The 12,694-nt window shown below is 35.4% G+C and overlaps 1 protein-coding gene across 1 annotated transcript in view; it reads left to right on the top strand.

Annotated features, from left to right (window-relative positions):
• Positions 1–12,694, top strand: part of LOC101740837 (reversion-inducing cysteine-rich protein with Kazal motifs) — a 49,489-nt gene that overhangs the window by 15,330 nt on the left and 21,465 nt on the right. The window contains exon 3 of the mRNA XM_004931661.5: positions 269–333. Coding sequence (XP_004931718.2) covers positions 269–333 — 65 coding nt within the window. The remainder of the gene's footprint in view (positions 1–268; positions 334–12,694) is intronic.

Below are 12,694 nucleotides of genomic sequence, written 5' to 3'. Positions count from 1 at the left end.
GACAGACAGATATAGGGACAGAGAAAGCGACTTTGTTTTATACTATGTAGTGAAGCTATATCTGTTTTTTTAAGACTATGACGAAACGTAAGAAGTCAGATCGTAGTAATAAAAAGAAATCTACCTTATTATATTTCTTTAGATCGGTTCTAATGTGGATCCAATAGGTATTTAATATTAATAGTTTTTTACTTTGCTTTCCGAATACATACCTCATTTTTAGTTTATACATATTTTAAAAATAAAACAATTTTTTGTTTTGTTTCAGATATATCAATATGTTGTGATAAAGCGGACAAAGCTGAAGGAACATGTCGCAGCGTATGTGAGAAGGTAATTCATATGTTTTATCATTATTCAAATACTATTTGTAATATCTATACATTAATACGTGAAGCAAAAACTTTGTATCCCTTTTTACGAAATTTGCGCGGACGGAGGAGTATGAAATTTTCCACACTTATAGAGAATATAGAGAAGAAGTGCACAATGCTAATCTTTTTTCTAAATAATGCATAAAAGATACATTAAATCAATAAAGAAAACATTACACACACTACATACCATGTATTTGACGCACACACGCATGCATACTATTGTCAAACTTTTGTTCTTGACGTCTGTTGTCAAATTGAGAATAGATTAAATATTGTTTGTCTTTGTTAATATTTTTTATAGTGTAGTCTTGGCGAAATTTGTGATTATAGAAGTATAAAATACAATCATAATAGTGTACACACTTACAATTCCAATTAATTATAGTCGAATTTCGACTACTGCGGGACCTCTAGTATAAACATAATAGAAAGGATTGTACGCACTCCAACGAAATTGGTCACATTCCGGTTTTCCCGAAGCATCCATTCAGGATACGTTTGTTGAGTCTATTCGTGTGCTAAACTAAGCTTAGATACTTTGACGGTCATACTGCGCCGGAAACCATCGTCGAAGTGCAAACGAATGTCCGAGGTTCCAACTCGATATGATGTTAACGATCCACGAGCGCATGAAACTGATAATATATGAACAATACACAACATTAATTTTATATTGCGTTGACATTACCTAATCGAAGTTAGCATTACTGCCATTTTCATTGTTACGCAACGTTTTAAAATTTATTATAACAAAAAAAAAACATAAGATTCCTAAATAACCTAAAAGTACATTTTATTATCCGCAACACGCTTCGTCAGATTACAGAAATAAAGTTATCAGCAACATGCTTCGTCAAAAAGTACAATACTTACTTTCAGCTACAAGCGTCGTCATGAGTAATAAATATAAATAAATATTTTACTAACAATCACGCCACGTTAACTGGTCCCGTGATAAGTTCGTAAAGAACTTGTGTTACAGGTACCAGATATCGGAAATAAATGTAAGATTTTTATTATACACATATATATATATATATATATATTTAATATACATCCATAACCCTGGAAAAGACATTTATATTTATCATACAAATATCTTCCCTTGGCGGGATTCGAACCCGCGACCCCCTAGTGTAGTGACCATGTCACTTACCACTACACCAGACGGACGTTTGTATTGTTTTGTTAACATTTTGAGTAACGTTTTAAAATGACTGTTATGTTACAAGTGTGTTATGCCGTGCCTTTATAGGCAAAACGTTGGTTTGAATCGTTTTGAGCGATGCGATTATTGTTTTCTGAATCTATCTAGAAATTTTTGTCGGCTGAAATGATATTACGGAAAAACAAAACTCATAAGTTTTGGTAAAGGCACTTTTTATGATGATGGGGGGAGTATTGTGAGTGCAGGCCGATAGGAACCACAATCCTGCCTATTTCTGCGGCAAACTCACATTTTTTGTTTCAGACGTGGGACAGCTATTTTATATTTTAATTCATTTGACTCTGCGACTTTATTTCTCAAGCCGTGCATTCACATTGGGACTTAGTACCTGATAAGTCGAAAGTTTATCCATCTAGTATAAAAAAAACAAAAAATCGCATTTATGAACAACAGAGAACAACACTGATATCATTGTATTCCTCCGCTGTGATGCGCTTGCTTTCTTGCAAATTCAAAGGGAATGACATTTTCCCTGCGACTGCGTTGTCGATAGAAGACGCGATGCATGTAAATATTCTGATCTAATCGATCGTATTCTCCCACGTTACGCACATACCGTTCGAACAGGCTGAATGTATAAAGCTTCTAACTTTACTAAGGTAAAAAATAGTAATAGATAGGTTTATGTAATTGTTTAATGTATTATATTGAGATTTTTTTTTTTTTCCTTGCATTATAAGTTAGATTAGTTTTCGTTATCGTGTCGTTTTGTCGTAATTGTAAGGAACGTTGTTGTACAAATGTTTGGAAATGATTGTAAGGAATGTCTTGTTTTGTCGTGCGCACATAACTTATGTTGCAAGCCAGATTTTGTTTCTTTTTAGCTGTGTTTTTATGTAACTTTTAGCTCGTGATGTGTATTGTGAGTCTAATAAATAAAAAAAAAAAAAAAAAAAACAGATCATGAAATCTTCCTCTGAAAGATGCTTTAATTTCGAACTACACATTTAAATTAATCAATTGTTTTTTTTTTTAAATGGTAAACGGGCCATGCAGTCCTCCGTCGACCTTTCGAATACTTTTCAGTTTTCGTGGTCACATAGGTAGGTTTTTTTTGGTGACAATTCAATTAATAACGTGTAAATTATGAACGCGAATTAAATTTTAAAATTTGTTTACGGAAAATAATCTTCAATGTTTTCAATATTCGTTTGTTAATCCTAGAAATTCTGTGCCATATTTAGGTCAGGAATTTGATAAGAATAATATTATGAATTCGACAAAGGACATCGTTTATTGACTCCCCCTCGTCCGCGTCTCGGTCCTAACTCCACAATTCCCAATCAAAGTTTTGACTTCAAGCTTCGAATTGACTAATTAAGCAGATTTATTGCTTCCCCGGGATTTTTTTAGTGTTGGATATTTTTACCTCCGTACGCTCCGAGGTCATTTGATATTTTATTTCGGCACGGCGGCGCTTACACACAAAAGGTTTTGTCTTTGGTTCGTTTCGATGAATCTGTTTGTAGTCTATCTTATACCTTTAAACGAGCAATTCTTGTATATGTCTGAATCTCGGAAACGGCTCCAACGATTTTCATAAAATTTAGTATACAGGGGATTTCGGGGGCGATAAATCGATCTAGCTACGATTTATTTTCAGAAAACGTTGTTTTATTCGTGTATTCAATAATCAACTTTATCGATAATCAACTTTATGACTCTTCCCGATATCTATTGGCGAATATAAATACTATTTTTCTTAATTGAGAGCAACTAACTGCTTTAAAGAAACAACAAGATGGCGTTATCAAAAAAAAACAAAAGAAAAGTGCGTGCGTACAAAGTACACATGTCAGAAGTGAAACTTGTTTGGCGAAATAATTTATAAGTCTTGCTTATATTTATACAAATCTAAAACTTTAGATTTCCGAGACTTAGAGAAAGGGAAAAAGGAAGATATGTTCCCGCCAAAAGTCTGTCAAATGTCAATCTCAAACCTCAGTGTTGACAGTCACATTATGTTTAGATTTCTAAATTGTAAATGACTAATATTTTGCAAATTGAATTGACTAATTTAATTTCATGCTATTTGATTAATGTTCCAAATTCTTTTCATTGCATTTTAATTCCTATTAACATTTTTCACAAAAAAATTATAAAATATTAGGCTGTATGGTATGATACATTTGCCTTTCCAGTTGGAAAAATACAACAACTACTACTACTGACATTTGACAAGTACTTAATTTCAATAGTAGTTTGATGTCACTTCCGTTGCATACCTGCGTGACGTTCTGTAAAAATTTTACCCTCATGCGCCTAAAGAAGTTTCACTTCGAAAACGAGCAAAGCTCGGTCATCATCTAGTTCAAAAATAAACGGAGCCCGGTGTTTCCTACGATTTCGATCAATCGACGTACAAGCTTCTTCCTGTATATTAGAGAGTGGTATAATAAAATTATTCGTCCAAGCGCGTCGGTCTCAATCAAGGAAGGCATCACGAGTGTCCTTCGTTCCGAGAAAAAGCGTTGAATGAATAAAAAGCAAATTATTAAACGCATATATAAGTTATGGACATTGTCGGTGGAATGTTAAAACAAACACGTTTCATTCGCTCGCCGTCGTATTTTTCAACATCATTGTTACATTAATATAATTTAAATAATTTTTAAAAGAATTAATTATAAAGACTTAATTATTTGAGCCGAATTACAACAAATTTGAACTAAAAAATAAATATGATACGAAGATAAAGAAACAAAAATGCCGAGTAGCAATGTTATAAATATAATTTAAATGCGTATCGTGAAAATGTGGAAGGCTTTAGAGGAAGAGGTAGACCTAAGAAAAAATGGTGGGTTGCGTGAAGACGATATGTGAAAGAGGGGAGTGAGCACAGAAACGGTATATGATAGAGGACTATGGAACGAGAAAGCATATTGCGCGGACCCCAGGTAACTGGGAGAAGGGAAGGAGGACGATGATGACGTATTGTGATTACGGGTGGTTATCAACATCCTGCCATTTATTCCCGAAGCGTGTGTGTTATTACAATGGTGTAGAGACTTTTTTTTATACCTTAGAGGGGTGGACGAGCTCACAGCCTACTTGGTGTTAAGTGGTTACTGGAGCTCATAGACGTCTACAACGTAAATGTGCCACCCACTTTGAGATATAAGTGGTAAGGTCTCAGTATACTTACAACGGCTGCCCCACCCTTCAAACTGAAACGCATTACTGCTTCGCGGCAGAAATAGGCAGGGTGGCGGTATCCACCCGCGCGGACTCAAAAGAGGTCCTGCTACCAGTAAAAAAACCACAGACTTCGACCATTCGTCTCAAAATTGTAAGCGGTGTTCATGTTGTCTATGAACTCCGGTAGAAACACAATACTACGTGGGCCGTGAGTTTTATCTGTTAAACTAGCGGCCCGCCCCGGCTTCGCTTGGGAAGTAGCGCTCGTGATGTAAAGAATTTTAGGTAATTTTTTTACACATTGGGTTACATTATTGAAGTTTCAGTAAGGATGCCTAATTTTTTTGAAAATAAAATAAATAAGCCTATGTCACCCGGGGATAGCGTAGATTTCCAACAGTGGAAGAATTTTTTAAATCGGTTCAGTAGTTTCGGAGCCTATTCAATACAAACAAACAAACAAATCTTTCCTCTTTATAATATTAAGTATAGCGACCCGCCCTCGCTTCGCTTCGGAAACATTAAAACACACATGAATCCAAAAATATAAAAAAAATAAATTAAAAAAAGTAGCCTATGTTCATCAGGGACAATGTCGGCTTCTAATGGAAAAAGAATTTTTCAAATCGGTTCAGTAGTTTCGGGGCCTATTCGAAACAAACAAACAAACAAATCTTTCCTCTTTATAATATTAGTATAGATATAGATAGAAGTATAGATTACGGCAATTAACGAAAAAGAAAGAGTTCCCATTTCATTTGCCTTTTATAGAATAAACATCAAAACAGTTTACGTCGTGGTTAATACATTAGTATTTAATTCCGTCTCGTTAGGGAACGCCGCGTGACGGTCGCTTCCTCCCCGCGACACTGTCTGAATAACTTAACAACTACATCAATACTATCCGAATCATAAATATCGTGACTCACACTCAATAATAGACACGAATGCTAAATATGAACTATTATTTCCTGTGAGACAAAACTATTCTATGAACTTTCGGCGAATATTTGAAAAGGCGTCTTTCTTTCACGTTAACTGTTCAGTAGTAAAATCAAATTATTATGTAATTTATTTTGTACAGCTTAATTAAGACGTGTAATTGTCGTATCGTTCTTATACCGTGTTATAAAGTTTTATTGGTTAATATAAAAATAAATTTATGTTAAAGTTATTGGGCTAAATTCAATGAGAAGCATGATATAATGATTCATTAATGATTACAAACATGCTTACAATTGAATTACTCTACGACTTTTAGTTTTGAACTACATATTTTTAATGGACTCCCTTACAGAGGAATATAAAGTTAACGCGGAATGAGGAAAAGTTAAAGAATTCCCGGCAACATTATTTCTAAAGTACTGTTTTAAAGTAACGTCAGATCCCTACGAGCCTGTCTCAATAAGTTTCGGTACTTTCTCAGTAAATATCAAGTTTACCCACTACATTGTGGAACTAAAATCTAGGGGATTTTCTGTTCGATTTACTGTTTTCTTTAAAGATATTTATTACTCGAACTTATACACCAATTTTTTGGTAGATTACGTAGAATATTTATGCGATACGTTGTATCTAAAATATACTGCCTACATGTAATGTGTCTTTATTTAGTGGATATCTCTTTTTTTATGCTATTTTTCTCTTGTATCTAAATACGGTACTTATTTTGGTATTAAAATAACAACGTGAATCTTCCGTCATGTAGCTGTTCCATATCTCCATCCATATATATATGACTGATAAAAGAAGTCATAAGGGGGGGATAGTCATTACCGCGCGTCATAAAATATGTCTACACACCTCGTATATTCCGTCAAACTAAGAGCGTGTGTATATTTGTACGAAGCTCTCGTTGCTTGTTAGCGACCGTATAAAACTCATGAGCTTGTTCTAATTTTGTGACTTGTTGAATTATTCAATTTTATGTTTTTATCTGTCTATATCTTTGTATCTTTATTTAAATTTTTTATTTGAAGTACCGGTACCCTCGAACATTTTTTATATTGTTTTTTTTTTATTGATAGATGGGTGGACGAGCTCACAGCCCACCTGGTGTTAAGTGGTTACTGGAACCCATGGTCATCTGCAACGTAAATGCGCCACCCACCTTGAGATATAAGTTCTAAGATCTCAGTGTTACAACGGCTGCCCCACCCTTCAAACCGAAACGCATTACTGCTTCACGGCAGAAATAGGCAGGGCGGTGGTACCTACCCGCGCGGACTCACAAGATCACAGAACACTGATAGCAATCACAGAACTACATATGTACAAGTTCCGAACAACATTTGGACCGTCGGTTTTTTTTTTTTTTTTTTTTTTTTTTTTTTTATTGCTGAGGTGAGTGGACGAGCTCACAGCCCACCTGGTGTTAAGTGGTAACTGGAGCCCATAGACATCTACAACAATGTAAATGCGCCACGCACCTTGAGATATAAGTTCTAAGGTCTCAGTATAGTTACAACGGCTGCCCCACCCTTCAAACCGAAACGCATTACTGCTTCACGGCTGAAATAGGCAGGGAGGTGGTACCTACCCGTGCGGACTCACAAGAGGTCCTACCACCAGTAATACTACCGAGTAATGGAAAATCTTCCTCTGTCGTTAAGCCTCCACTAGGCTATGGGTTAGTTCGCTCGTCGAACTCTTCGTCACAAGTTTTTAGAGTAGAAAATGCTGGACTATACATCAAAATACCATAAAATAAAAAGAATTTGCGTAATTACTGGTAGTAGGACCTCTTGTGAGTCCGCGCGGGTAGGTACCACCATCCTACCTATTTCTGCCGTGAAACAGTAATGCATTTCGGTTTGAAGGGTGGGGCAGACGTTGTAACTATACTTGCGACCTTCGAACTTATATCTCAAGGTGGATGGCGCATTTACGTTGTAGATGTCTATGGGCTCCAGTAACCACTTAACACCATGTAGGCTGTGAGCTCGTCCATCCATCTAAGCAATAAAAAAAAATATTTATGATCGTTGAGAAATAAGTCACAAATGTGTATTTTAGACCTACATCAAAAAACTGTTCAAGCGTATTCACATTTAAAAGAAAACAAATATTTATATTCGTGGTTACATATAAAGTTTCTTCTTCATATAAAATAAGCCAATAAACGTTTACAACGTCAATATTTGTCTGGTGTACGACAGATACAACTTGTAGGGGACAAACGCGACAATCTAAATAAAGTGGCTCCTCGTTAAACCCGCTATTAAACATACTTAACCCCTCCTAATGGCTCGACCAAGATTAATTGTACCAATATATATGTGTAGTGTTTTTTTGAATATAAATATAGTTAAAAGCGTAATAAGAAATAATTACTTTTTTTTTAATCTCAATATTAAATAGAAATATTTGAATTTGTTGAAACAAATATTAATTTGAAAATGGAACGGTGTCCATACGCATTACATAACCTTGTTTTTATTATAATTTATGCCGTTCACGGAGATCTCAGAAAATGACATTTATATATTCGTCGAAGTCGTCCTGGTCTAAAGGATAAGATGGCCGGTGCATTCGTAACGATCGATACGAAAGGGCCGGTGTTCGAATCTCGCAGGCAGGTAAGTACCTATATTTCTAATGAATTACGTACTTAAGAAATGTTCACGAATAACTTCCAACGGGTTATAAAAATCAAAGCCGTAAAAATTATAATTTGCGTAATCATTGGTGGCAGGACGTTTCGTGAGCTCATCGAGGTACCATCGCCCGGCCAATGTCTGCCGTGAAGCAGTAATGCGTTTTGGTTTGAAGGGTGAGGCAGCCGTACGTATAGTAAATCTGAGAAGACATGTCTCAAGATGGTTGGCGGTATTTACGTTGTCGTTGTCTATGGGCTCCGGTAACAATTTAACACCACATAGGGTGTGAGCTCATCCACCCATCTGAGCAATAAAACATTAATGAACTTGCTTTTATTGACTCGAAATTTCCACGTCATTACGGATCCATCAGATCCAATAACCTTTGCATTAAACGCCTTCAGCTCTAACACTGGGAGCAGGCTTAGGGACCGTAGGTAACCGTACTCGTCGAACTCGATAAAGAGTTCGACGTGCAACCTAACGCATACATCAGCTCGCTGAGTTTGTCACCGGATCTTCTCAGTGGGTCGCGATTCTGATCCGATAGTAGATTCATTCGCGAAGCAGCTGCTCTTGAGTTGTTAGGTCTCTTCGGAGGCGCTCGGGCAGTTGTTAGCAAATCCCACCCCTCTTGGCTGAGCCTTTGCTCGCCCATGTGTCCTGGTGAAACTGGAAAGATCTCCGGGCCACCAGTAATCCTTCAATCAGAAAAAAAAAACTTTAAATTTCTTTGCAACTGTGATCGAAATATACGTCCTTAAGTATGTGAGTAATTGTGGGATCTAGATTAAAGGACACTATAATGACTTAATAGCGCCGCTCGCCATGTTGGATTCAAAATGAACAGTAATTCAGTAGTCGGAGCTTCGAATGTAATTAATGGTTTTTCACTATCATATTCAGGGTTTTTCCTAAAATTGGATATGATGTAATTGAATTGAATACTGTGTTTATAAGTACCTATTTGATACGAATATTTTTTTTCGGAGTTTTTCCTCTAATTAAAGTTTATTTATATTTTTAGCCAGTTCAGTTTTATTGGAATGCCGGTTTTTTATGTATTTTAAGTATTTATTATGATAATAATACATTGGTAATGTTTTTTATCGAGTTTTTCAACCGAATTCTAAACACTTTAGATTCCTATAATATCATTTCATAGTAGTTTTGGATGAGGCAAAGTCAAAAAACAGTAAATATGATTTGAATCACCAATGTAAAACCGTAATGTATCAGTTAGTACACGATAAAGTTCGATATTGCCTCGTTGGCTGAAATATCTGACTCATTGGGGTTTTTATAATCACTTTTACGAACGAGTCACTAAAAAAATATGAAGTACCGAATATTTTGTGAGAATATATTTCTTTTATTAATAATTTCAGCTGTAATGTTGGCGGTTTGAAGCGGCCAGATCAAAGATAACGGAGTCTTTGATGTCCTCAGTGGACAGTGACCCAGGTTGTTGCGACAGTTTCTAAATTTGTTTGTTTAGTAGACGAATGTATTTATGAGCGGTAAAAAACCGACTACAAATAGGCGATGTTGCTGAATAGATTATAGGTAATATATCTGTCTGTTCGAAGCGTGTGGAGGAATAAATTATTCAATAATACATGGTTCATTTGAGAATATTAAATTTTCAAAATCGTTTTGTTTTGTCTGATGTTTAATGTGTATCCCGTCTAATAATATGTTTTATTTTACTTAAAATATTGACGTTATATAGGTACTAGTATGAATAAATCAACAACCCTTTTAAAGTATTTTTAGGATATAGGTAGGTAATCAGAAAATGTGATTTAAAATTTAGTCTAGAGATCGAAACTTTATTGAAGAGATAATGAAAAGTACTTTTATGGTTTAATGGATGGATGGAGTGTGTGAATGACGATATGAGAGAGAGAGAGAGGAGCGAGTGATGAGATGACGGCTGATAGAAGAGAATGGAAGAGAAAAATTAGCTGTGCCGACCCCACCTAGTGAGATAAGGTGGAGAAAAAGAAGAAGACTTTTATGGTTTAATTTTGAATTTTGACTGTCATTATATTGTTTCCGACTACGAATACGTTATTTTCGTGGTCACGGATGATTGAAGTGCTATATTCTTTGACGTTTGAGTATCGTGATAACCATCGTCTATTTTACTATAAAAATGTATCTAGGCTTTTTTACGTTTCATTTAACACAGAACGAACTAACTGTATTTTGAGATTTGGCTGTTTGTTGGACTTGGGTCTTCATTAGGGTATTCACCTTTTTTTCTTCAGATAAAGTACATCGGTTATTATAGGTAGGAAAAAAGTATATAGTATTAAAATAAAGTAAAATTAATTTATTATGTTGGTATCATATTTTTTATTGTAATTGAAGAAATTAAATAAGAAATTCTGACAATTAATGACAGTGACATTGTTGACATTTGAGGTTAAGTTGCGTTTAGTGATATTTATTTAAAAAACGAGTACTTATGTGATGTGGCGTTAACGAAAAAATACATCATATTATGTATTTTTAATCGTATTTATATGTATTTATTTTTATCATATTATAATCAAAATCCCATAGAAACCAAATCATGACAAATAAATATTATCGTGTACTTTTTTTCTCATAAAGTGCCCGTGAATCCACATAAGGCAATTTTCTGAATAAGCACATCGTAGCTCGCCGAGACTTAAGCTAGAAATGTTTTTCAATGAATACTAATTAGCATTACTTTTTCCTGTGGGTCGAAATAAGGGGCGATTGAAGGATTTATCGAAGAACAGCCTGCAGTGTTCTCTGAATATTTTACCTGAATACTGAGATGACCGATCGGTGTTTACTAGTGACATGGCGTATTGTACATTTCTGTAACCATGGCTTGAAGGGTAGAACTGCTGTTGTGCAACATAAAATGATTCTTTGAACCTTCACCTTGAAGTTTGCGACGTCCACGTGGTGATGTCTATGGGCTGCCCTAAAGAGTAATAAAAAAAAAGAAAGTTCCATTAACTGTTCCGCCGTCTCAATAGTCCCGGCTGGGCTTCGGCCCGGCCCGGAGTAGGACGCCGGCTGTGAGCGACAGGAGTTTTTAGTGAGGTTCAACTATCCCTTAAGCTGCGCGGGTGGGGATCCGGCGATTTTATCCTGTGGAAAAAAAAGGTTAGGTACGTTTGATTAATATTTGGTCGAGACATTACAAAACGAATCACATACCTAATAATTGTTGCGTCGTTACATTAATGAACTACACCTACATTTTTTTTAACTGGCAATGCAAGATATGCCTCTGCTCATTAAATTTTGTCAGTTATTGACGTCCGTGGCTTGGTGGGCCCAACCACGGGCCGCGTCACGTCCCATTGACGGTGTATTGGGAATTCTTGACACGTGATCAGTATGCCATCCGAAATCCGGTGGATGCTGATCACGTACCGTCGACATTGGTGGCGTTTACCTACAGATCAATTCTAAATTTGTTGGGTCCTAAAGGCATGTTGCATTATCGCATAATTTATAAAGGTTAAGTAAGTATTTATTATTAGTGGCTAAATAAAAAAATAGTCAAGGAACTCCGATAATGACAATGTAAAAAAAACAAATGTTTTCACTTTTACAAAAGTATTTGACCTGTTAAATTCAATATCGAAGATACTTTTAAAATGACGTAGTAATTAGCATTTTAAGATGGCTAATATATATGATATGGATATGGAAGTGAGAGAGAGTTCCTAATGGGTGCAACTTGCGTGAAGCTTTTAATAGAGAATGGTATTTGCTTATCTCATTTAAAGTCTATTTTTCTTTGCAATATATTTTGCTGATAGCCCGTACTGTATTAGGTTGTCAAATAGATAGGTAATCCTAAAAGTTTACTGCCGATGAGAAGTGTCGCAGACATCGACGGAGCGGACTGACGAACATGAAAGGATTACAGACGAGATCTATTTTTACCGCAGTGTCATTTTCATCGCTTTGAAGCGACTCCGGTTTGTTGGTTTGTTTGTTTTCGCAACTTTCAAGTTAAAAGGGGACGCGATATAAACAGACTATCGGGTTACTTCGTTAACGTTCTATAGTTAAATATTTTATTGTATTACAAAAAATATGATGGACTGTATGTTTGAGATCAGCACGTTCCGAAAACCCGTGCTTATATACATACGTTCTCATATTCTATACAGTTTATGTTGAATTTGCCATAGCGAATTTTAAATTGTTCAAAAGCAAGCTGTATTATTTAATAAAACAAATATATAGGTAAATAAATAAGTATGTTTTTTTTTCTGCAACAGAATAAATAGACTGTGCCAAAATCAATGATCAGCATTATGTTTTAAACATTTCTCAATAAATTTTAGGAC

Source organism: Bombyx mori, chromosome 3, assembly GCF_030269925.1.
Source record: "Bombyx mori chromosome 3, ASM3026992v2".
Classification (NCBI taxonomy): domain Eukaryota; kingdom Metazoa; phylum Arthropoda; class Insecta; order Lepidoptera; family Bombycidae; genus Bombyx; species Bombyx mori.
The sequence above is the reverse complement of the archived record's forward strand: the minus strand, read 5'-3'. Positions and strand labels throughout refer to the sequence as shown.